The sequence below is a fragment of the Castor canadensis genome, chromosome 4 (genome assembly GCF_047511655.1).
Source record: "Castor canadensis chromosome 4, mCasCan1.hap1v2, whole genome shotgun sequence".
Lineage (NCBI taxonomy): Eukaryota > Metazoa > Chordata > Mammalia > Rodentia > Castoridae > Castor > Castor canadensis.
In genome coordinates, this window is record NC_133389.1 from 65,792,530 (window position 1) to 65,819,175 (window position 26,646).

Below are 26,646 nucleotides of genomic sequence, written 5' to 3' on the forward strand. Positions count from 1 at the left end.
TTAAGATTTAAGTGGATGTACATCTTCAATAGGACACATTCTTGAGGAACAGAGAATTGCAAATAAATCTAGAATATTTTATAGTAGGTTTGTTATTGGTGGTGGTGAAAATTTTGCACCCCATTTTGCAAGTACTATAGCAGTAAGCAAAGGAGTAAATACACTGATGCTAGGAGTTACAACCTATATTATAGGGGAAGGAATATACAAACTTACCACATGGAGGAAGAGGAAAAGCTCTATGGTGGTAAGCTGGACCTAGAGGTATTACCCAACTTCCAAAAAAACATACATTTCCTAGTTCTGACCACAAAATAGGAGAACTCCATTTTGCAGGGGCATACCTAATTCCATTCCCACTCAATAGAATCAGGACTCTCCAGGAGGTTGGCTGGCTACAGGATTGCAACAGGGAAATTATGAGATGAGCATGGAACATCTTTTTGCAACAGAAAATAATGGAGTGCTTAAGGAATGATGAGGTGATGTCAAAAGGGCACAAATTAAATTGTTTTCAATGACCTCAGTTACAAAACTGAAAATTCTTTCCCATAAGAATACCAAAATGTTTTGTTGACAGTGTGGAACTGCTCTTGGTTATCCAATGTGAACTGGTGAGAACTCATGAAAATATGCAAAGGTTGTAAGTACACTTGCCTGACCACCCACACACTTCTGCCATCTGAACTTCTGCCCACATGCTGACCTAGGACCCAGAAATCCCAATCACATGACATCAGAGCTTAAAGGAACCTTGGAAATGATTTTGTTCAATCCATTCATTTTACAGATGAGTAATCTGAGTGTCCAAGGAGTCAAATGACTTGAATATTCCAAGAGTGGGTGGCCGGGCTAAGAGGATACAAAAAGGCTCAGGACACCCTGTCACATGTGTTGGTCTGCCTTTCTTCCCCTACTCCTCCATTCCCACTTCCTAGGGCCAGTGGAATGAGGAGAGGGGATTGCAAGAGTGCTGCTGTGGCTAACTAGCTTCTGGGGAAATGTATTCTTCCAACAATACCTAAAGTTGGAAACTGCCAGCACAGCACCAAAGGACTTTCATTTGACCATTTTTGAGTCTTTCTTTAAGGGTTGCCTGACCACCTCAGTTTTATAGAACCAGACCTAAAGAAGTCCTTTAAAATCTAGAAATCCTGTAAGTTCACCTTCCACACTTTCAGTAACCCAAGCTGATAGCAGGTCTTACATTATAATTACAGTGACTTGATTCTTTCAATTAAATTACAACTTCACATAATTCTTAGTTTAGAAGGATAGATTAACTGTGATGATATAAAGTAAAAAGATTTGAAAGGGCATTTAAACATTAAGTTTTCAAAATATTTCAAGATTATCAAAAAGTACTTATACACTAGGAGGAAGAGGTGATTTGCTCAGGAAGCAGCTCTGTGTTTCTTAAAAGGAATGGGCATTTAAATACTGCTCCAAGGAGGTGATCTGAAAGATGTGATCTACTCTGAAGACTTGCTGATAACCCTCATGGTCCAAAACAATGTCTTCCTATAAACTCATACAAAATGGCTGCAGTCATAAAGAATTCACAAGACAATAGTCATCTTCAGCAGGCATTTTAAATCTTAAATGCTGGTAATCAGGCGATGCCAGAAAGTTGCCAGGGAGAACATGCTGTAAATGTACCTGTAGAGGCCCAGTCAGTGTTGGCTGCTCAGTATTAGACACTGACCCACACGCTCACCAGCCACTCAGTGGGGCCATGAATCCTGATCAGCCACACTACCCTTCCCTGGAGATTCAGGTAGTTTCAGAAAGAAATCTTTTAAACTAAGGTGGATAGCTGAGGTAGAAAATTCACAGTCACTTACCAACAGCACTCAAATTAGCTGAATAAACAAAAGGAAAACTATGTTTACCAAACAGGCACAGAATTCCTGAAATTTTTAGACTATTTAACCTTCAGAATTATTCTCCAATTTTTTTCTTTGTGACCAAACTCTATTTAGGTCCATCTAACCATGTGAAAATAGGTTTTTTCATGCTAACCCTGAGAGATACCAACAGATACACCCTGCTGAGCTCCTGACAACTTGCCTGCCTCCCTCACTTGTCCCATATTTATGTCGCAGCACTGAGGTTTGAATTCAGGGCCTCATGCTTGCTAGGCAGGCGCTCTACCACTTGAGCCCCCATTCTGGTTTTTGTGGGGTTTTTTTGCTTTGTTTTTCATGTAGTGTCTCATGTTTTGCCCAGTATTGGCCTCCAACCATGATCCTCTTACCTACTCTTCTGTGTAGCCAAGTAACAGGCGTGCACAGCCATAACCAGCTTATTGATTGAAATAGGAGGTATCACTAACTTTTCACTCAGGCTAGCCTTGAATCTTGATCCTCCCAAATAGCTGGGTGCAGTAGCTGGGAACCACTGCACCCAGCCTGTTTTATAAATATTTCTTGTCACCTACTGAAGACTACTGACAAGTGTTGATATGTCATGAGCAAGTCCAACATAGGCTCTGCCCCATGGTACTTACGTTTTAGTGAACACAGACCCGAAAAAAAGCAAACAAACAATGACTAGTGACTCATGCTATTAAGAACACAAAAGGGAGCTGGGCACTGGTGGCTCAAACCTGTAATCCTAGCTACTCAGAAGGCAGAGATCAGGAGAATCATGGTTCAAAGCCACACTGAGCAAATAGTTTGCGAGACACTATCTTAAAAAATCCTTCACAAAAATAGTGCTGGTAGGGTGGCTCAAGGTGAAGTCCCTGAGTTCAAGCTCCAGTACTAAAAAAAAAAAAAAAAAACAAAAAAAAACACAAAAGGGAGAAAAAGAAAACGACAGAAATGACCCCAATTTAGTGTGGCCAGGTAAGACCCCCTAATAAAAGGACACTTAAACAAAGACCTTAAATTTGGATAGAACTAACTGTAGGGCAAGAGAGTCTTCGCAGAAGCAGAAGGCAGTCTGTGCTGAGTTTGGGGAACGTGGTGGGCAGGAAAACATTTGGAGAAACAGGCAGGAGCTATGCAAACAGTCCAAGGCCATTAGGTATGATTTTAAGCACAACGGGAACTGCTGAGGGACTAAATTAAGCAAGAGAGGGAGCTGAGTCCAGGTGTATTCCAGGTTGGCTTTGCTTAGAGAGGGTCAGAGTGAAAGCATAGGCCAGCAAGGAGGCTGCTGTCATCGTCCTGTAGAGCAGAGTACAGCCAGTCATCAAAGGTGGAGGCAGGGATGAGGAAGGAAAGGAGAGCATTCAGGAGATAACTTGGAAACAGAATTGATTGGCAGGGCTAGCTAATGGATTGAACAGGGTGAGAAGAGTGAAGAATGGCACCCCCAATATGGTCTTGTTTCAAGAATAGTATTCTCTGAATTTCTATTCTCAAAGCTGATCAACAGCACTAGTCAAAAACTGACACTTTCATTAAAAAGAAGTATATTAACTAAGCTTTTAGACAGCTCTTACATTACTACTAAAAACAAACAAAAGCATATTGTTTTGAACAGAAAACAGGCTGAAATTTAGCAATAAAAAACCCTACAAAAAGATAAATTCTTGGAAATGATAGGTGCTTCAAATATTTCTTGGAAGACATGTATAAATTGATAACTCAATAATATTTTTTTAAAAACTTGAAAAAACTCCTGTAGCCCTATCACACCTGAATCTCTAAATCATGGAACTGAGGACTTGGAATCCACGAACAGCATTTACTCTAGTCCCCGTGAATGTACCAAAAGGCAAGCTATGAGACTGTATTTATTAGCTGAAACCCATTTCCCCCAACAAAAGCAAAAAAAAAAAAAAGAACGCTATGACTTTGACACAAGAAACTGCCATGTGAAGGATACTTTTACTTTGGTTACCAAATTACAAATCATTTCCATGTCACATAATGTCAGTAAGGCAAATGCTCAAAGATTAACAGGAATTTAGAATTTAGACATGGGGAGAAACTGGTATGTATTCTATCAAGCATCTCTTCACATCCTGGTTTATTGGGAAGAACAAGATAACATGTAATGCTCCACTGTTCTAGTAACCCTGCACTAATATATTTTCTTCTTCACAGCTTTTCATGCTTAACTAGTTTAAGTAAGCCTTCCTCTTAGCTGTCTTGGTAAGTCAGTGTGGTAGACTATCACGAACAGGCCTTTACAGGGAATAGTTCTGGCTTCAAATCTCAATTCTATCATTTACTGTGTGACGTGACTTTAAAAAAAAAAAAAAGATATTTCCCAGAGTTTTCAGCTTTCTCATCTATAGAAAAGGGAATAATATCTACCATGTGAGGCTGATGTGAAAATCAAATGAAAAATACTGTGAAGAGTACTACAGATGACTGCTGGAGAGATTTAGAAATCTCTACAGCCTGGCAGCTGTTTTTTTGGGAGGGCTTTTTTGGTGGTAATGGGGTTTGAACTCAGGGCCTTGTGCTTGCCAGTGTCCCCGATACATAGTAAGCCCTCATCTCTTAAAAAAAAAAAAAAAAACAAGGAAAGGAAAAACCCACGGTCTTTAATTTTACACCTCTCTTCAAAGCGTCCTTACACACACCTTCAACTTTCCTCAGATGATGGTGTTCAGGTTGGAACAATGACATCAAATGGCCACACAACTGGAGCTGAACAATGGCTCAGGTCAGAGTGGTGGGAGATTTCATCAGTTACTGCTCAATAAAAAGGCCTGGAAGTCAATCTGTAATCCATTCCATTTAATAGAAAGTCTGTAGCAGGCCAAGTAATAGCCCCCAAAGGCGTCGACCTCCTCATCCCCAGACCCTGTGGACGTTTTCCTCCACATGGCAACAGGGCCTCTGCAGATGTGAGGATGTGATGTGATTAAGGAGCCTGAGGCACAAAGCTGACCCTGAATTATCCAGGTGGGCCCAATGTCATCCATCACAGGGGTCATCATACGAGGAAAGCAGGAGGGTCAGAACACAAGTAAGAGTTGTGTTATTACAGGAAGTGGGATATGAGACAAGGGACCCAAAGAGAAGCTGAAAAAACAAGATCACATCCTCCACTGGAGCCCTCAGAAGGAATGTGGCTGTCAACACCTGGTATTTAACTCTTAAGACCTATTTTCAGACTTCTGATTGCCAGAAGTCTAAGATAATAATTTTGTTGTTTTAAAGCCACAGCGTCTGTGGTGATTTGTTAGAGAAAACCAAGACACAGACCATCAAAAACTCAAAGCAATAGTTCTAACATCCTCTCACCATACCAATTACAACTCTCAGGCCGTATATGGACTAGTAATCTTATTCAGAATGCCCTAGGTTAAAACTCATTTACACATCACTTACCACAAATTCAACACTGTGTTGAATCCCAGTGGGTGCCTAACTGTAAGGCCTCTACACTCCAGTGTCCCCATTTGTAAGGTGGAAGTTACTAATAGTACCTGCCTCATAGGATTGTTGTAAGGATCAAAAGTAATAATTAATGTAAACTGCTTACGTGTCGCCTGTTGCATAGTGAGCATGGCATAAATATCAGCCCTACCACCACTGAAGTCTTTGAATCTTTTCACCAAGGAGATAAGTCAAAGACTCTTCCACACCTGAGAAGCTGCAGTCAGCAGATGGCATGGCCTCTCAGAGATGTGGTATTTAATAAGCCCTCATCCCTACCATCACCCCCAATGCAAAGACCACCATCCAGTTTCCGTAAGTCCCAGAAGTCCTGCCTAGCTCTGCACATGCTGCATTAGCCTGGAAGTGGAGCACAGCTGACCCTTCACGAATATGTCAAGCTTTTCTGAAGACAGGGAGCTCAAAAGGAAGAGTTATACAGACCTCATCTTATTCTTCTTTCTTGTCTTCTTCCTGGAGGTTTAGTTGTTATCTTTTAAAGTTGGTGCACCCTCTGGGGGCTTACCTTACCTCTCAAGTACTTCTTCTAAAGTTGACGGAACTCTAAGAGTGATTCTGATTATTATAATCTTGCTACCTCCTTACACGAACACCTCTAGTTGAAAACTTCATTTAGATGTTCTGACAATTATTTTTATGAGGATCCCAACATTAAAGGAAACAGTTCTTAACACCTTTGTTATCTAAAAAGACAAAAGACATCCATCCACACTTTCCTCGGCATTTTCTAAAGTCACATGCCATTCAAACTAAGCCCCACAATGCCCTTTTAAATTCTAAGAAACCAAATTATCATTAGTGAGTTATCGAATTAATACTTAAAATTAATCCATACTTATATGCAACATCCTGGTGTGAAACCTAGACCTGAAAAACACCATAGAGAGTCTTTATTTTTACAGCTGAGGAGGCTCAATCTTTGAAGAATGAAATGAGTTAACAAAAGTCAAAGGACTGCAACCAGAGGTCTAGGCTGCTGCCCAACCCAGCCATCCTGGCCTCTGCTACTCAGTAAGGGAGAGAATGGAATCTATGAGTGCCCAAAAGTGAAAAAGAGGGTCAGCACCAGGGGGAGAGACTGAGTACTAAAAACAAATTTTGCTAAATGTCACTTTGATTTACTGTCTCTCACTCATGATCAAAATATGAGTAAGTAAGCTGTGCTTAAGCTTCACACCCACTTGAAAAAAAAAGGAATCTCTTGAATAATTAACTCATGCAATATATTTAATCACATTTGCTGGAATCTGAAGCCTACTCTTACTATTTTAAACAAGTAGAAAGCATATGGACATTATATATTTGCCTATATAACATTGTTGGTCTTATAGATAACTGATTTTTTTTTACAAGCTGTTAAATTAACTTTATTTTAATATAATGAAATTAACAAATATTTATTTATTGTAACAAAATGTTATAATTGATAAGATTCATCTACATTTTAAAGGATGTTTTAGTATAGCCAAAGATTTAACATTTGAATTTTACCCATTTTTGAAATGTAAAACAATTATAATATTCATACAACGTATCTTACAATTTTAAAGTTTTAGCTTAAACATTTGAAGTAAATGTCCACAAGTAAAAGCAAGAGTTCTCTTACACCTAAGACAAACAAAATGTATTACTAATAAAGTGCCAATGGATTAGACAATGTCATTTCAGCTCTTTCCTTTTGAGAGAGGATAAAAGTACATAATAGCACAGAAACTAGTCATTTTCATTATACTACATTTGAATTAGTAATTTGCAATATAGTTTATAATATGCACAGGTACTTATAGCAGATATTAACCACAATAGAGTTCCTTCCAAGAAAGAATACAACTATGATTTATGACAAGCTGATCAGTCGTTGCTGAATATAGTTTAGGTCTAGAATTTTAAAAAATGTAGTCTCAAACTAAGATAAACTGAATTCTACCAACATCAAGAAATAGTTTTAGGGACTTCATAGAAATGAAATAATCTCTCTTTTTTGTTGTAAAATACGATCTTACCTATCCTAAGGAGAGGGGCAAAATTTGGTAATAAGTATGTTTTTAGCAAGTGAAAGCCTGGTATGCATTGCTATAAGATGCATCTTTCACATAAAGAAAATGTATTTATTAAATGTATACAGCACTTTTCAGGCACTTGACCTCACTTGGTAGTTAAGTTGGTGTTCAGATGTTTATTTGATGGAAAAACATCAAATTACATATTGATTTCAAGCCATGTTCCCACAGAACATCTGTGTTCTGTAAACTAAATCTAAATGTTCCCTGCCAAAATCAAATAATGATTCCATATACCCAATTCAAAGAAGAAACTTAATAAAGATTGAATTTTCTCAATTTTAAGATTTTCCATCATGAATTTTTCTTAAATCTTTGTTGCCTATTACTTGTCTGAATGCTAGCAGAAAAAAAGGCTTGAAAACTGTAAAATACTATGCCTAAGTGATATTGGAAAATTTGAAACTGATTATCCGCACAATATATTCTAAATGGAAATATGCTTACAATTTTGCTCATATACTACTTAAGAGCCATATTTTCTCATAGCAATGTGTTCCCAGCTCATATTACAGAATTCAGTATGTAAACATTTTAAGTAAGGTATCCAAAAGAATGTTAAGAACTTTCCGTGTGTGTTTTCCTTAAGTAAGTTTGAGAATCATTATGTCAATGTCTGGCTCCCAAATTATCTTTGGGGTCCATGCTAAAAAAGAATGCTACTAGATACATCACTAAGAATAGGGGTCTAAGAGAAGATCACTCAAGTCTATTCTAAAATGAAGAATATACCAAGATTCCAATATAGCTGCTACTAATGTATGCTTCCATTTTTTTCTTAAATACTTAACCATGTAGTTAAATATGTTGATATTAAGGATTATTTTATCTGCATGTATAACTGTATTACAATTTGGGAAAACTTTGTAATATACTTTCAGACAGTTAGCTTTAAAATAATGAAACTTCACCTCTTACACAAACAGCCCTGAGAATAATGCATTCAAATTACAGCTCAACTAGAAATAATCTAATTGAGAAACCTTAAAGTATAAAATCAAATTCTGGAAAAGTTGTGAGTTAAAAAAAAATTACCAACATTTGAGGCACTACCAGACTACAGTACTTTTAATAGTTGGAAGGACTTTGGAAAAAGAACAAACATACAAAACTATGTGTACATAGACATACACACTGTGCTGTAATGGAAAAAAAGTGTCTCCCAATTCTATAGCCTAAACATTTTACTGCAGCATCTCCTGTTAAAGATATGGTGGTCTGGCTGCAGGAGTTTGATAATTGATATATAAAGCACAGGTGCAGAAATTTGTACAGTAAGGGAAACAGAATAAGAGTGTGGTTGGCAACAATTTCTTTCAGTGGCTGACAGCCCTGGAGGGGCGCATTAAAGAAGCATCACAATTATGGTCATGATGCAGATGCAGTCAGAGCAGCAAGAGTTCATCCATGTCGGAAGATACACAATTTTGTAGCAAATAAAGTATAACAAAGTCTTCACAGTAAAAATAAAACATGTTCTAGGAAGAAACAAATATTCAATTTGATAATACTGTCTATAAATTGGTGAAATGTGTACAGACAAAAACGGTGTATAGGTATACACCATCAACATGACAGTCCACATTCTACACATAGTAATTAGGGATATGTAACATTTGCTACAAAAAAGTACAACAAATACTAGGAATCAACTTTTAACATTTCTTTGATCTCAAAAAAGAATGAAGTCACTTCTATTCTATGTTAAAAAATTTATGTTCCCTACTTCCTTATAATACAATTTATAAAGCTTTACTAAATGGGATATTTTGTTCTAGAGAAACATCTATTGATTTATATGAAAATAATCAGTCCCATATCTTTAAAATCTACAATTACATGTTAGAGCATGGACACTTCATATTTATGCATAAATAGCTTTTGCCATTCAAGGTATGGAAACAGAGATGTGTTATATTTTGTACACCTCTGCATTGCAATGGAAATTTATTTATGTGAAGTCTGACAAGTTTACAAAACAAGGGCATACTAATCCAGAATTAATACTACATGAGAGCACTAGTACGGTAAACTGGGGCCAGATGAACAACCAGCAAATAGCACAGATTAATAACTTTCTGGAATTCCTCTGGGTAACAACAATGTCAGCCAGTACAAGTAAGATACACACTAGAATATAAAAAAATCTAGAGCAGTATGCAGTAGATACTAAATAGAATACTGGGAAGAATTTAGCCTAATTCCTAATTGTGCTTTGATGGGCAAAAGCTAAAATTTCATGCTAAAATCAATTAACTACAATCTCAATATTTCTTGTGCTTTATAATTCTCTTCTTTGCAATTCCAAATTGGTATGCTGAGGCCAAGACAAAGTTTAAAAGTATATACACTAAGACCTTAGGATCTTGTTTTTCTAATGCTATTTAAGTCACTGATTAGATAAGTTACACTGTCATATATGTTTTCTTCTAGAAGAAAGATAGGAACAGAGGTCAAGGCATGATGGGAGAGGTCTCAAAACCAGTCTTAGAGAATCAGGCATTACTGAGATAGTAACTTTGTTCTAAGTTTCAGTCCAGTATAATGACTGCTATTGAGTCAAAGTTTCTCACAAACCCTGGAACCATGTCTAAAATTCTGGAAATAATAGAATCCAAAAGACTGAACAGAAATGCAGTGATGTCACCTAAAACAGTTTTAAAAATAATTAAGTTTATATAATTCTTTCTTAGCTATATTTCACATCAGTAACTGAATTAAGTCACAAGACAATGAGAAAAAATACATACACTTAAATAATTTTCAAGTAACATTTTTTTCTATGAATCACTTTTCATTTCACTTTAGAAAAATGTACATAAATTTAACAAGTCAATTTAAAGTCAAGAATTCCAAATCAACTTAAGAATTCAGTTCAGGAGAACAATATTTTAATGTCAAAAATCTACTTAAAATGGTTGGAAAGACATGATTACTATTAATAATCAAAACTCACTCAACATGGTTGGAAAAGAGTACTGCATAGTTTCCTACAAAGCAGGTCAGTCCTTTCAATGCTGGGGATAGGGAACTGGGGGACAAAAGTTAAAAGCAAAAATACAACTAAGAAGGTGCTTTCTATTTTTATGCTGCTAACAAAGGTCTCAGTTTAAAATCTACAGTTTTAACAAGCTTCTTTGCCACTGTCCTTTGTGTCTTCTTTACAATCTAACTTGCTCATATTGACGCAAAAGTTCAATGTTCCTCTGTCAACTAACTGGCAGGGACTAAAACCACCATGTGAAGTTGTATTAAGTCTGCCAACAACTTGGCAAAGAATAGTATGACTGAGGTAATGTATGTGGTTGTACATGGCCACTAAAATAACTGACACTTTTGATCACATAATTTTTATGGATTTCTGTTTGCTACACACTGACTGAAACTGTGACAATTCCAATCCATAATCTACGAATTCTATTACTATGTCTGAAATTAATGCAGAGCAATTCAACTTGAATATGGTACTTCATCACCACTGGATGCTACATAGTTTGATTTTAAACCTTGGTTTATTAATTATTTAATTAAAATTCAGGAATGATTTTCTCAGACAAATCACATCTGTTGCAGCTGTCTTGTCTGGTTCTTAGACTCAATGAAAACCACAGGAATGTTATAGGAAATATACCTATACAATTAAAAAAAAAAAGAATTATACATCTTGATTTCTTTTTTTAAAGTTACCAACTGCCTGCAAAACTAGCCCAGCACAATTTCAAAAAAAAAAAAAAAAAAAGAAAATGAGGTTGTTTATGAAGGTCATAGCTTTGGCAGCAACTAGAACCAAACTTTAGATCTGCAGTTGATCCAGACCTGAACAGCTTGCTCATGACTGCTGCTCCCTTTATTTGCAGGGCTTTATGGCGACAGCATATTCTTCACTCATTGCACACATGACAGACACCTGTACATCTTCACCTGCATTGTATTTTCCTTCTATTTCTTTGCCAAGTTCACCTTCTGGCAGTTTAAGATCCTCACGAACTTCACCAGTTTCTGTCAGCCGGGAAAGGTAACCATCTTGAATGCCTATCAGTTGATAATCATTCCTCTTAATATTTGGAACATCCATGTTGTGAGTAGAAGGGCAAATATCTTCCTATTTCTTGCCTGTAAAAATATCAATTCCAACAAGGTGCACCTTGGCATGACCGTGCTTTCCAGTTTTGGAAGTTGACATCTCCACTATTTTGCATGGTCGTCCTTTGAGCACCACGAAGACGTTTTTGCGCAGCGCCGAGCACTGCATAGGGTAAGTGCTGGAAGCGCCAGCATCTCCAGTAGTGAAATCAATTTCATCCGCCATGGTGGGCTTTCAGCAGGCACAGAGCGCCTTTCGCCTGCGTACCCGCGCCAGTCCCCTGCAGCTGCAGCGGCGGCGGCGGTGGCGGCCGCAGCAGTTCTAAGAGACGGGGCGGGGCCGCCACACTTTCCACACCCCGGCCTCCCCGCCCTTTTCCTAGATAACTGATTTTGACTTTAAATTCCTGGTCAGCAACATAACACATGTGTGTGTATGTACGTAGTTTTATACATCTATATCTACATATTTTTCATTGGTGAAGACTGGGGTTTGAATTCAGGACTTTGCAGTCGCACAGAAGGTGCTCTACCACTTGAGCCACACCTCCAGTCCATTTTGCTCTGGTTATTTTGAAGATGGGGAGGCGTGAGCCACCAGTCCCCAGTCAGCAACCTTTAACTTTAATACCACTCACGGAAAAAGTATTCATTCACAGACAGGCACTGGCCAAAACTTTTATCTCCTTCTTTGGGATAATATGATCCCATGCAGACTCTGTCCCAAGCCAGACTCAAGTTGCCTTTGTCATGAATCTGCTTTTTTATTTCAGTCTATCCTTTGCATCCTAGGTTTTATTTGTTTGCTTGTAGTACTAGGGCTTGAACTCAGGGCCTTTACCTTGAGCCACTCCACCATCCCTATTTGTGTGTGTATTTTCGAGATGGGGTCTCAAGAACTGTTTGCCCGGGCTGGCTTTGAACTGCGATGCTCCTGATCTTTGACTCTTGAGTAGCTAGGGTTATAGGTGTGAGCCACCGGCACCCAGCTGCACGCTAGGTTTTATAACTAAACTTATCTTTAGAAAAGCAAACCTAACAAGCACAAGGCCCTGAGTTCAAACTCCAGTACCACTAAAAAAAAACGTGGAAATCTTGACTTTTTATTACTGGTCATCTTCTCAGGGACCACAGTCTAGCCGTTGGGTGATAAAAACCCACCACCCAATCTCTAAGGTACAGATTGCTTCCTGGTTCTTCTATCTACTGTTGGCCCCTTCTGGCTCTGCCTGCAGATCAGACAGGCAACCCCTGCACACTGAGGCTACCTGCTTGACAGAGCTCCCTGAAGTTAGGTCTCAGTACCACCACCATCACCCCAAATCCAGATGTAAGTTTGGTCCAGACTCCAGGCCCTCCCAACCCATTCTATGGCACTGTATTAGAAACTAAGTTTTAGAAGGGTAAAGAGGATTTAAGTATGGTACATATGTACATATGAAGACAGCATAATGAAACCCAACAGTGTTTCAAAGATGAGGGAGGAGGAGAGGAAGGGTGCAAATATAATGGAGGGTGAACTTGTTCAAGTACACTGTATGCATGTAGGAATTATCATAGTGAAATCTCCTCATATTATTAATGTATGATAAGTAAGAAATAAAAATTTAAAAATAAGCTAAAAAAAAGAAATCTAAGTTTTAAAACCTATGTTTTTAGTAGCATTTTTTTTTTTTAGTTAATTAAATTTTTTTTGTGGTGGTGGTACTAGGGTTTGAACTCTGGGCTCCCTGCTTGCCAAGCAAGCACTCTTCCCCTTGGACTACACCTCCAGCCTGTTAGCATTATTTTTTCTTTCTATTCAGCAACCTTAATAGTATCTTAGAGGCCAGATACCAGTGGCTAACACCTATAATCCTAGCTACTCAGGAGACAGAGATCAAGAGGATCCAGGTTCAAATCCAGTCCCAGACAAACAGTTCATAAGACCCTATCTCAAAAAAATTCATCACATAAAAAGGGCTGGCAGAGAGGCTCATGTGGTAAGAGCACCTGCATGAGCCCAAGTTCAAATCCCAGTGCTGCCAATAATAATAATAATAATAATAATAATAATAGTGATAATAGTATCTTACGGAGCAAACATCATTAAATAAGTGTTTCCCATTAAAAAATAATTGCCTCAGTTTTGGCATAACTATTCACAACATACCTCAAATGCTCATCTTTGTCTACTTTATGTAATCTGGCAACACTGAAAGCTTGTAAAGCAAACAGGTTTCACCTCTGAGGCTTAATCTACCTGGCTGGTACCGTCTTTAGAAGGTTTGGAGGGAAAGAATGGGGTGGGAGGGGCCCAGGACTGGTTGGCCAACAGCGTTACCCACAGGGACAGGAGGGGAGCAATGGTGCTGGAGCTACGTTCTGACACTCCTATGTTTAAGGACAGAGATAATGGAATCTGTGGTACTTTGTGTAAGTCATGTACATTTGAATTAAAAGGTCCCTAGTGATACCGCTGCAAATACTGCTTAAATTTCATGAAACCTCAAAAATACACTGAGATCCCAGAACTGTATCAATTCTTTTGAGAATAAACAGAACTTGGAGGGCAATGCCCTAAGCTAGAACAAGAAGAGGTCTACTAGGTTTTCCCATATTTCCATGCACACCTCAATGTGTACCTCCTGGAATATCCTCTCCCACTGGGGCATCTCATCAGGAATTAGCTCATCCAGCACCGAGTCCTGCCAGAAGACATCTCAGTACTTCTTCCTCCCTTTAGATCTACCACAGTTCTACTATCCATATACATTTACCTCTTTATTACTAATCCTCTATGAAGACTTGAGTATTTCTGGGCTGGGCATGGTGGCTCATGCCTGTAATTCCAACTACTCAAGAGACAATTAGGAGGATCACAGTTTGAGGACATTCCAAGCAAAAACTTAAGAGAGATCCCATCTTAACTGATAAACTGTGTGTGGTGATGCACACCTGTCATCCCAGTTATGTGGGAGGCATAAATAGGAGAATCATAGTCCTCCCCAACTTGGGCAAAAATGCAAGCCCATATTCAAAAAAAATCAACAAAGCAAAAAAGGAGTTGGGAATGTGACTCAAGCGGAGAATGCCTGCCTAGCAAGCACAAGGCCCTAAGTTCAAACTCCAGTACTGCAAAAACAAACAAACAAAAAAACTGAATTAAGTCTATCTGATTTAAACTATAAAAACCACCGAGGCTGGGCTAGGGTTGTAGCTCAGTGGTACAGTGTGTGCCTAACATGCCCAAGGCTCTGGGTTTGATCCCTAGCATTGAACTGAAAACAAAAAACAAAAACTCCTAGTCACACAGTTTTTAGCTTTTTAACATTTTTCAGCTGTTTAATTAATTCTTTGTCGAGAAATACCTTTCTGTATCCATTTTAATATATTCATGAGTGAAATACTAGTTCTGCTTTCTTTGAGACAGGGTCTATGTTGCCAAGGCCTCTGAAGTCACCTTCTCCTACGTGGGACTTTAAATACAAATCACACGAAGTGATCATAAACTAAGAAAATGAGAGTCGGGAAGCAACTTCCATCAAGTTAAAGAACTTCAACAACTTCCCACCAAAATGCAATAGAACAGTCCAGTGCTTTATCTAAGATGGCTGTGTCTTTTCTTATAGAAATAAGTTCCAAAGGTTGGGGGGGTGGGGAGGTATTGCATTCACATTATTTTTATTACTAATGTAAAAAAGCCCTCCTTTACCCCCCTCCCCAGGATTTAAAGAAGCTAAATTAGATAGTTAATAAAATTCATATCAAATTACAAAGTAGTACAAGGAGGACAAAACTCAATTCAAGAATCTATGCATATAGGAGGTAAATTCAAGTACGACATATTGTAAGAACTTTTGTTAAAGGCCACAGTGTATCCCCAGCACAACAATAAAAAACAGAAAAAGAATGTATGCATGGAAGTTATGTAAAACTATGCACAGCAATTAAATATGTTCCCTGACATTCTGTAAGGAACTCTCCGTAGTCCATTGCACTCTATTCTGAAAACGTGGTGTGCAGCACCAAGGCAACTACGAACAGACACTTCAGCTTTTCAGCCTCAAGGATCTGTTCATGAACTTCCAGATACATATTTCTTCAAAACTTTTAGTGTGCATTAGTTGTATAAATAGTTCCACATGAGTATAATGTATTTTGATCAAATTCACCCCCTCTATTACTCTTTCTTATCCCCTTCCCTCTTTTTAAACAATTTCAACAGGTTTCAGTATTCTATTTTTATACATGTGTATGAAGTACTTCAATTATGTTTATCCTCCCCCCTCTTCTGGTTCCCACCCCTAAGCAGCCCTCTTCAAATTTTATATTCATGTCATTCTTTTTTTTTTTTAAAGAAAGGTCTAGATTAAGCAGTGACAGAGATCATGTGATATTTGTCTTTCTCCATCTGGCCTTGTTGCACTTAACATGATTTCCAGTTCCATCCATTTTCTTGCAAACTATATAATTTCATTCTTTTTATGGCTGAATAATACTCCATTGCACATATGTATGTTTTCTGTATCTACTCATCAGTTGATGGACAGACCTAGGCTGATTCCATAGTTTGTCCACTATGAATAGTACTGTTACAACCATTGGTGTGAGTTGTCTCTTTTGTATGCTGACTTATATTCCTTCAGTGTATGCCCACAAGTGCTATAGCAGGATCAGATGGTACTTCTATTTTTAGTTTTTTGAGGAACCTCCATACTGATTTCTATAGTGGTTGTGCTAATTTGCTGTTGTTTTCTTGATGACTGACATTCTGACGTGAGTGAGATGAATCTCAGTGTTGTTTTGATTTGTATTCTCTTTATGGCTAAGGATGTCAAACATTTCTTCATGTATTTATTGGCCATTTGTACTTCTTCTGAGAACTGTCCATTCAATTCATTTGTCCATTTGTTTAATTGTACTGTTTGTTCTTTTGGTATTTAATTATTTGGAGCTCTTTATATATTCTGAATATTAATCCTTTATCTGATGACTAGCTGGCAAATATTTTCTCACATTCTGTACGTTGCCTCTTGATTCTGGTAATTGTTTCCTTTGATGTGCAGAAAGTAGCTTTTTAATTTGATACAATCCATTTGTCAATTCTTGCTATTATTTCCTGAGCAAGTGGAGTCCTATCAGAAAGGTGATACCTATGCCTCTACTTTCAAGGGTCTTCCCTATGTTTTCCTCTAGCAGTTTAGAGTTTCAGGTCTTACACATCAAGGTCTTTGAAGTATTTTGAGTTGATTTTTGTAGAGTGAAAGACAGGGCTCTACTTTCAGTCTTCTGTAAGTGGATCTTCCAGTTTTCCCATCACCATTTGTTGAAGAGGCTGTCTTTTCTACAATGTATGTTTTTGGCGCTTTGTGGAAAATCAGATGGGTGTAGCTGTGGGGACTTATTTTTGGATCTTCTATTCCAATGGTCTACATGTCTGTCTGTGTGCCACTACTATGCTGTTTCTGCTACTACAGCTCTATAGTATTACTTGAAGCCAGGTATTATGAGACCTCCAGCACTTCTTTTTGCTCAGGATTACTTTGGCTATTCAGGGTCTTTTATGCTTCTGTGTGAATTTCAGGATTGATTTTTCTATTTTTGTGAAAAATAACTTTGGAATTTTTTTTTTTTGGAATTTTTAGGGGGATTATACTGAATCTGTAGGTTGCTTTAGGTAGTATAGCTATTTTCACAGTATTAATTCTGCAATCCATGAACACCAGACGTCTTCCATCCCCTAGGTGTCTTCTTCAATTTCTTTTTTCAAGGTGTTATAATTTTCATTGTAGAGATCTTTCACACTTCTTTGTTAGGTTTATTCCTAGGTATTTAAATTTTTTTGAGGCTACTGTGAATAGAATTGTTTTCTTGATTTCTTTCTCAGCCTGTTTATTACTGGTATATAGAAAAACTACTGATTTTTGTAGCTTGATTTGTATCCTGCTACTTTGCCAAAAGTATTTATCAGTAGAATTTCTTTATCAATCTTGAATCAAAGAATTCTAAAATATTCATCTTTTCACAAAGGGTAACATATTTGAGTCCCCTACATGAGCTGAGAAAAATGCCTTCATATATTCTTCATTTGATTCTCATGACAACTTTGTAAGAAGGGCTGCACAAATATCACTCCCATTTTACAGATTAAAAAAAAAAGTCAGAAAGGTGAAGTGGGGTGGGGGTGTGGCTCAAGTGGTTGAGTGCTTGCTTAGCAACTGTAAGGCCCTGAGCTCAACCCGGTACTACCAAAAAGAAAAAAAAGGTTAAAAAAAAACAGAAAAGAAAAGAAAGAAAACAAAAGGTGAAATGGCTTGCCTGAGGTTATAATTAAGGGATAAGCCTCAGAGCTAAGAATCCAAACTGTATCAGTTGTAGCCAATTCCTACTGTCTTTCCATGTTACCCTGTAACACTAAACTGTTGACTTTGTGACTACCTGGAAGAGCAAGGGAGGAATCAACATGACTCCATACAAAAAGTATCTTCCAGGCCAATTTAATTTCCATGAAGCATAAGTCATCATCTTCCCAGCCTAACCTCCCACTCTTGCCTTCCCTATCACCCAGGTGGGGCATCTGACAGCCTTATAAGCTCCTTCCTCTTTCTCACACATTAAACACATCAGATGCTAAATGGCCACCCTATGTTGCATTACCTAAATTACTCTCAATCTGACTCTCTCTCCATTTGTACTGTCTTATTTCAGACTTCCATCATCTCTTGTCTGAACAGCTGCTGTATCCCCAACTGGTTTAGCAACTCAAAGGCTACTGAGATCTGAAGATAGTAAGAAATGCCAAATGATGTCTTTGCCCCCGGTTTCACCCAATTCATCTTCTACAAAGCCTGCAAAGTTGTCTTTCTAAAAGGAGTAATCTGCTTACATCATTTTCCAGTTTAAATTCCTTATGTGGCTCTCCACTGCCTATCCAACCTATAAACACAACTCAACAGTCCATAACCCGATTCCAGCCAACATGCCTTTCCAGGCTCTCACTCTCCCACTCCCACACACATCCTATGCTCCAGGCGCAGTGAACACCCACCACAGAGAAGACAAACAGGTTTAACCTCATATGCCAAGTCCAAATAATTGGTAGTGGCTGCCTGAAGCATCCTGTTGAGAACTTGGAGACTGCTTATAAATTTAGCAACAAAAATGCAATGACTGATTAGTGAGCAGTGTCAGCTTTGGTATAGGGAAATGGGTGGCACCCCAAGTGCCACACTTAGTATCCACGTGTGGTGTGTTGTCCTCTGAACACTATATGATGTCATTCCTAATTTCTATACCTTTCTGCCTCACAAAGGCTTCCTTTTACACCATCACTCATCCTTTATGACCTCTGGAAATGAATTGTAAGATGCGCTCAAACTGCTTTGGCTTTACAGCATGGACTCCTGACTCAGGCTGATGAATTAACTAAAAACAGAAGCATAGCATCTCTCCTTCATTTTGTATCTGTCTCTGCTCTAAGCCATTCTCTCTGTAGTGACCTTACAACCCCACCTTGGAATCAAGGAAGGACAGGAATGACTAATAACATCTTTATGACAAGGAACCAAAACTACCCCCAGTAGTAGACTCTCCTTTGGATGGACCACCTGCCTGGCCCAACTCCGGAACCTCTCCAAAACACTTGGACTGAGATAATGGTCAACCAGAACACACCTGTGACTGGGACTATTTATACATACCTTTGTCCTCAGCCCCCAGTTCTTTTGCCTACTTATACCTGTAACTCAAGATGGCTGAAGATGAGCTGAGTGCTTACTCTGCCTCTTCCCATGGCACGTCCCAAGACGTGTAATAAACCTCCTTTCTCTGCCTTCACCATGCCTCTTTATTTGTTGTTCAGGGGCGTATGGAATCTCAGGAGTTTGGGCCATGAGTCCAAAACTCCAGCTTCAAAATTTTCTATGGGAAATCACCTAGTGTCACCAAAGCCTGCCACTCTCTTCTCTGGGCTCATATAGATTTCTGTCTATGTTTCTTATTCTGAAATTACTCCACTGCTACAGGGGTCAGTTTATGAATCTTGTCAGCTTCTTGTAGGTACAAATGTACTTTATTCCTTTTTGTACCTTCAAAATCTAACACAGTAAACTTAGAAGGCACTCAAACACTGGTGAAATGAAAAAATGAATAAATGAAGTCATGTACCATGCTAACATGGTATTTTTACTAAAAATCCAGGAACATATGGCCAAGCCTGGGACAAGGCAACCTATGGGCTGTACAATGGCATTCTATCACATGTTGTCAACTATATCAATCATTATCTTTCAGAAATCATGATATTGAAGGACTATATTAGATGGGACTCTTCTGATTATAATGGGTGTAGGAGAGAAAATGGGTAATAGGAGGGGAAAAGATAATAGTCCTAATTTTTAAAAAATGCATTAGCAGAAGAAGCATTAAGAAAAAAAAAAAAAACCGAAAGAGCAGGAAAAAGTGGCTTACATCTGTAATTTTAACTACTCAGGAGGAAGAGACTGGGAGGATTTCAATTCAAGATCAGACCAGGCAAAAACTTCTTAAGACCCCATCTCAACCAATAAAAACTTGGGTGTGGTGGTACACACCTGCCATCTTAGCTATGCTGGAAGTGTGAATAGGACAATTGTGGTCCAGCCCAATCTGGGCATAAAAACAAGGGCCTATTCAAAAAATCTCTATTAACAATTCTCTGTGACATTCCAGGAAAAGAAATGTTTTAATCTTATGAAGATCTAGGACATTACTTAAATTCCATCAATTACCACTTTTTTTTTTTTATTATTCATATGTGCATACAATGCTTGGGTCATTTCTCCCCCCTTCCCCCACCCCCTCCCTTACCACCCACCCCACCCCCTCCCTCTCCCCCCACCCCCTCAATACCCAGCAGAAACTATTTTGCCCTTATCTCTAATTTTGTTGAAGAGAGAGTATAAGCAATAATAGGAAGGAACAAGGGTTTTTGCTAGTTGAGATAAGGATAGCTATACAGGGAGTTGACTCACATTAATTTCCTGTGTGTTATCTTCTAGGTTAATTCTTTTTGATCTAACCTTTTCTCTAGTTCCTGGTCCCCTTTTCCTATTGGCCTCAGTTGCTTTTAAGGTATCTGCTTTAGTTTCTCTGTGTTAAGGGCAACAAAGGCTAGCTAATTTTTTAGGTGTCTTACCTATCCTCACCCCTCCCTTGTGTGCTCTCGCTTTTATCATGTGCTCAAAGTCCAATCCCCTTGTTGTGTTTGCCCTTGATCTAATGTCCGCATATGAGGGAGAACATTCGATTTTTGGTCTTTTGGGCCAGGCTAACCTCACTCAGAATGATGTTCTCCAATTCCATCCATTTACCAGCAAATAACAACATTTCGTTCTTCTTCATGGTTGCATAAAATTCCATTGTTTATAGATACCACATTTTCTTGATCCATTTGTCAGTAGTGGGGCATCTTGGCTGCTTCCATAACTTGGCTATTGTGAATCGTGCCGCAATAAACACGGGTGTGCAGGTGCCTCTGGAGTAACCTGTGTCACAATCTTTTGGGTACATCCCCAAGAGTGGTACTGCTGGATCAAATGGTAGATCGATGTCTAGCTTTTTAAGTAGCCTCCAATTTTTTTTCCAGAGTGGTTGTACTAGTTTACATTCCAACCAACAGTGTAAGAGGGTTCCTTTTTCCCCCGAATCCTCGCCAACACCTGTTGTTGGTGGTGTTGCTGATGATGGCTATTCTAACAGGGGTGAGGTGGAATCTTAGCATGGTTTTAATTTGCATTTCTTTTATTGCTAGAGATGGTGAGCATTTTTTCATGTGTTTTTTGGCCATCTGAATTTCTCTTTTGAGAAAGTTCTGTTTAGTTCACTTGCCCATTTCTTTATTGGTTCATTAGTTTTGGGAGAATTTAGTTTTTTAAGTTCCCTATATATTCTGGTTATCAGTCCTTTGTCTGATGTGTAGCTGGCAAATATTTTCTCCCACTCTGTGGGTGTTCTCTTCAGTTTAGAGACCATTTCTTTTGATGAACAGAAGCTTTTTAGTTTTATGAGGTCCCATTTATCTATGCTATCTCTTAGTTGCTGTGCTGCTGGGGTTCCATTGAGAAAGTTCTTACCTATACCTACTAATTCCAGAGTATTTCCTACTCTTTCCTGTATCAACTTTGGAGTTTGTGGTCTGCAATTACTACTTTCTAAAGATAACAAAATGTGTGTTAAATGCCAGTTGGGTACACTGGTGAGACCTTCAGAGTTTGAGTGTATTTAGCTCCAATTACAAAGGTGTGAAAGTGAAAACTTCATCAACCTGGCCTAATAAACTTTCCCCCATACTGAGGTCTTATTGTGACAACATTACATAAACATTGGGGAAAATAAAAATATTAAGCAAACCACCTAGGAAGATTCACAAGCCCTTAACTCCAAGTAAGTTATCCTTATCTCAGAAATATTTCTTTAAAATACTGCTCATTTATGACCCTGTCATCTTTTCCTCCTCTTCTTCATCTGCAGTTTCATATCCCGGTTTTCATGGTCAATGCTAGTATGGCTGTAGTATCTATCTGAACGCTACGTAAAATGACTCATTCTTTACTGTTTTCTTCAGATACTGGTTTCATTTCCATACCTCTGACACCTTTCATCATTTTTCTATTTTTCTTATAGAGTATTTATTTCTGTTTATTTTATCCAAACTGAATTTGACTGTTCTGACATATTTGGATACAATTAGTCCTTGATATCTGGACTCTATGTACATCCATGGGTTTGACCATGGATTGAAGATATTTGAAAATAAGAATGCCTTTGTGTTGAATATGTACAAACCTTTTTCTTTGTCGTTATTCCCTAAGCAATACAGAGTAACAATTATTTCCATAGTGCTTACATCTATTAGGTATGCTAAGCAATCCAGAAATGACTTAAAGTAAAAGGTTATATGCAAATACTATGTGCCATTTTACATAAGGGACTTGAGTATCCAAAGATTTTGGTATCTGCAGAGGTTCTGGAACCAATTCCCCTCAGATATCAAGGGGCAACCATACTATTAAAAGTAATTAGGGCTGAGGGTGTGGCTCAAGTGGTAGAACACCTGTCCAACAAGCAAGAAGCCCTGAGTTCAAACCCTAGTACCACCAAAAATAAATAAATAAAATAAATAAATAAATACATACTAGGCGGGGACTGGTAGAACACTAGCCTAGCATACACACTGGGTCCAAACCTTCACACGGAAAAAAAAAAAAGAAGGAAACAAGAACTAAATTCAATTACTACTATACTCAGGCCCAAATCTTTCTTCTCACGGGATGAAATGGAGTGACACCCCCAGAGGCAAGAACCAATGCTACTTGCTCACTCCCCTCAACAGCCCAATGACAAGCAGCGGGCAGAAGGATTCACTGGCTTGAGGACTGGAGTCAAAATCCATTTCTTCATGTTGGACACAATTCTGGGCACCAGCCATCATCTGCTAGACCAGTTCTCAACCAGTATGATTTTCCATGGGACAGTCAGCAATGTCACAAGTGGGAAGGGGTTGCTAGCATCCAGAAGTGCCGACCTGTGATGCTGCAAATAGTAATACCATACAAGAGAGCCCTGCAACAAAGAATTACTGGGTCACAAATGACAGTGCTGTTCAGGATGAGAAACTGTGACCTAGAATGTGCCCCAATTCTGAATAAAGATACAGAACAGCTAGACTATGGTCCTTGCTCTACGGTGATGTGCAAGGACCCCAGGTTAAGGGGAGGAAGAGAAAAATACAGCATTAGTCATTTTATGTACATTATCTCACACTTTAACCAGACTTTAAAAAAATCACATATTCTTATTTTACACAGCAGGCTGGACACTGGGAAATTAGGAAACTAGGATGTTAGGGAAGGAGAGAAATCAAACCAAACCTGTGTCATTCCACAAGGCTACAAAGCCTTGTGACTATGAGCAAGACACTGGCCTTCTCTAAACCTCCATTTAGAAAATAAACGAAGTTTTCCTTTAAAAATAGAATTCAGACAAGTATGCACATTACCAGGTTGCTCATCACTTTTAAGAATTAAGATTAAATGGCCACATTGTATCTCCACATAGCCCAGCAACAGCTCTTAAATCCTAAGAGGTGACAAAATAACTATTTTAGTATGAACTCCCTAAATATTTGTAATCAATAGGCCCTGAATGCTCAAGACTATATCAACAATTTTTTGGGGGGTGTGGGGGGTAGTGGAGTTTGAACTCATGGCCTTGCACTACCACTGGAACCATATACCCAGTCCTTTTGTTGTTTTAGGTTCCTTTTTCAGGTAGGGTCTCCCTTTTTTTTTTTTTTTTTTGCCTGGGGCTAGTCTCAAAACTCAGTCCTCCTACCTGTGGGATTCATAGCTGGGATTACAAGGGTGAGCCACCACACCCACTATATATCAACAACTTTGATTAGGTTCTCTCCACAACTAGGAGCAGAGGTCATGAGCAGAACTAGGAGAAAGAATGTTGATTACAAATCCCTTACTGCTAGTGGAAAACATCTCTGTTCACTATTCTTTTAGTACTGTATTACACGGAGGCTAGCACGCTATCATTCACACTAATGATGCAAGAAAATCATTCATTTCAATGTAAGGTTCTAACAACAGAACAAGAAACATATCCCAGAGAATCTGTCAGTTTTTGACAACATTCAAGTTCAAGACTTGGGACCTGTTCTCTCTGAAAGTCACCATTATCAATGAGGCATCTAAAAGTGGGTTGCACACTTTTTGTTTTCTTCTTGAAACTGTTAAATACCAAGGTACAGTTTCCCTGTGTTTCAAAAATGTCTCTTTTCTTGCGTTCTTAATATACTATAAACTGTAACTGCAAGTAGTTCCCAAACTCAGTTCAAATGTAAAAGCAAAACAGATCAAATAAGCTAAAAACTATCTAAAATAAAAATAAGTTTCCAAAGAATCCTTAAAAGACTGGCTTTAAATATCACACAATGTATCCGTTTATCAAAACATCATATAGTACCCCATTAAAAGATACAAGTTTTAGGTTTTCTATGTATCCTTTTAAAAAATAAATTTAATAAACAGACTGGCTTTAAGTAAATGTGTTGCCTGACAATTAAAAAAATAAAGAGAAACATAAAATGTTCTGGTGGAACGGCAAGAACTGATAATCGTGAATGTTTTCATCAATTTAGAAAAGGATTTGTATTAAGTGTCATTTTACTGACTATCCAAATTACATCTTTCACCTTAAGCATTTTGACACTTCCATCAGTTTTCTAAAAGAGAGGGTGGATTGTTTTTCTATGTTTTTAATAGACTTGCTTCTCAAAAGACTGAATTAGATAAAACCTGGTAGGAGAAACCTATTATGAACCGCTCCTTGTCATCAATAAAGCATGTGAGTAAGTACCAGGCTGTGTGTCACTGTGCGGATGACAATCCCGCCAGACTTTACACGAGACAACGGCTTACTAAAACCAAAACCCATTTTTCTCTTCTCTGAACATCGGCCAGCTTTTGACTTTAGAGGCCTGTTTGTGGTCCGAGCAAATCCCAACGCATGGGTACCATAATGCTATTTTTTCACGTCCAGCCCCACCCCCCCCGTCATCATTTAGTCTATGTATCCGCTTCTCCCTCTTCATAGTCGGGGGTGGGGGTGGGGGAGGGGACCCTGTCCATCTAGACGCGCGAGCTGGGTCGTGCGTTCGGGTCGCGCCCGCATCCTCCGCGGCGCAGGTGAGAGGCTGCGGCAGGAGAGCGCACGCCCGCCCGCCCGCACCTCCCCACAGGACCCGTCCCCGCCTCGGCAGGGGGACCGCGCGGGAAGGGGGCCCGGCTCACCCGCGGTGGCCGGCGGCTCCGCGTCGTCGCCGGCGGCGGGCGCCAGGGTGACGGCGCCGTCCCTCCAGACGCGGATCTGCGCGGCCGAGCGCACGCGGCGGCGCGGCTGGCGGCGGGCGGCGGCGCGCAGGGAGCCGCAGCACTGGTAGCACACGGCCCACGCCTGCTCCTCGTTGATGGGCTGGTTGTACAGCCGCAGGATGTCCTCCAAGCTCAGCGCGTCCGCAGCGCCCGCCGCCGCCCCGGCCTCCGCCGGCTCCGCGCCGCCGCCCGGGCCCGCCGGCTGGGCCATCCCGCAGTGGGCGCCGCTCGGCCGCTCGGCCGCCCGTGCCGTGCGCCGCGTCCGCTCAGCTCAGGAGCATCGTCTTCGCGCGCCGCCGCCTCCTCATCCCCGAACCGTCGCCGCCCAACCCGGCCGCGCGCCGCCGCGGACTAGGCGGGGAGGAGGCGGGGGCCGGCGGCGTGGGCGAGCGCGGGGCGGCGAGGACGCCGCAGCGATCGGTGTTGGCCAGGCCGCCGCCGGCCGGTAGCTACGCGATGGCGTCCGCTCGCCCCGCCCCGCCTGCTCCGCCCCGCCCCCGAGGGGCCGCGCGGTCTCGGGGCGCCGCGCGGCGGGGAGGGGCGACGCGGACCGAGGGGCGCATGGCCGGCCGGGGGGCGGGGCGCGAGGGGCGGAGGGACGCACGCCCCCGAGGCTGCGCCGGCAGCCGCTGCGCGATCGCGAGGCTCGGTACGCTCCGGGCGGCGGCGCTGCCCCTCCGAGCCCGCCGGAACACCACCCTGCAAGCGGGAGGTCACTGTCACTGATATTTCCTTGGACTTGAACCCAGACCCGAGTGAATGCCTAAGAAAACAAAGGTCAGCTGAAGCGCTAAGGCCTCCGCTGGCTCGGGCCCTCCACACGGGGCCCCCAAGACTGCGACTTGAGTCTCTTCACGATTTCAACTCACCACCCGGTGCCATAACTGTCCTTGCCCCTACTCCACTCATTTTTAGATTTTTATTTATTTTTTAGGGCAGGGTTTCACCATGTAGCCCAGGCTGGCCTTTGAACCTGAGATCCTACTGCCTGGGCTTCCTGAGTGAAGAGATTACAGGGTTTATTTGGTATTCACTCTGGACTCTCACCTTCAAGGAGGGCTGGATCTTAGGCAAGTTTTCTTCTCTGACTTCTCCCAAAAGCTTAGAACAGGGCCTGGGATGTGGTGCATAATTTGCAGATGTCATTAAAGCATCCTTGGATTTATTTGCTGCAGCATTGAGCACCCCTCACGACGGTAATGGCTCCAGGAGCCACACTTAGCCCAGTCGGCT

At 40.2% G+C, this 26,646-nt stretch overlaps 1 protein-coding gene and 1 pseudogene across 4 annotated transcripts in view; both read right to left on the reverse strand.

Moving 5' to 3' along the window:
• Spire1 (spire type actin nucleation factor 1) overlaps positions 1 to 25,639 on the reverse strand; it is a 160,826-nt gene extending 135,187 nt beyond the window's left edge. For all 4 annotated transcript variants that reach the window (XM_020178964.2, XM_020178965.2, XM_074070367.1 and 1 more), the window contains exon 1: positions 25,333 to 25,639. In XM_020178964.2, coding sequence (XP_020034553.1) covers positions 25,333 to 25,624 — 292 coding nt within the window. In that variant the 5' untranslated portion in view covers positions 25,625 to 25,639. The remainder of the gene's footprint in view (positions 1 to 25,332) is intronic.
• Positions 11,095 to 20,298, reverse strand: LOC141422534 (eukaryotic translation initiation factor 5A-2 pseudogene; annotated as a pseudogene).
• Positions 25,640 to 26,646: the final 1,007 nt, after the last annotated feature.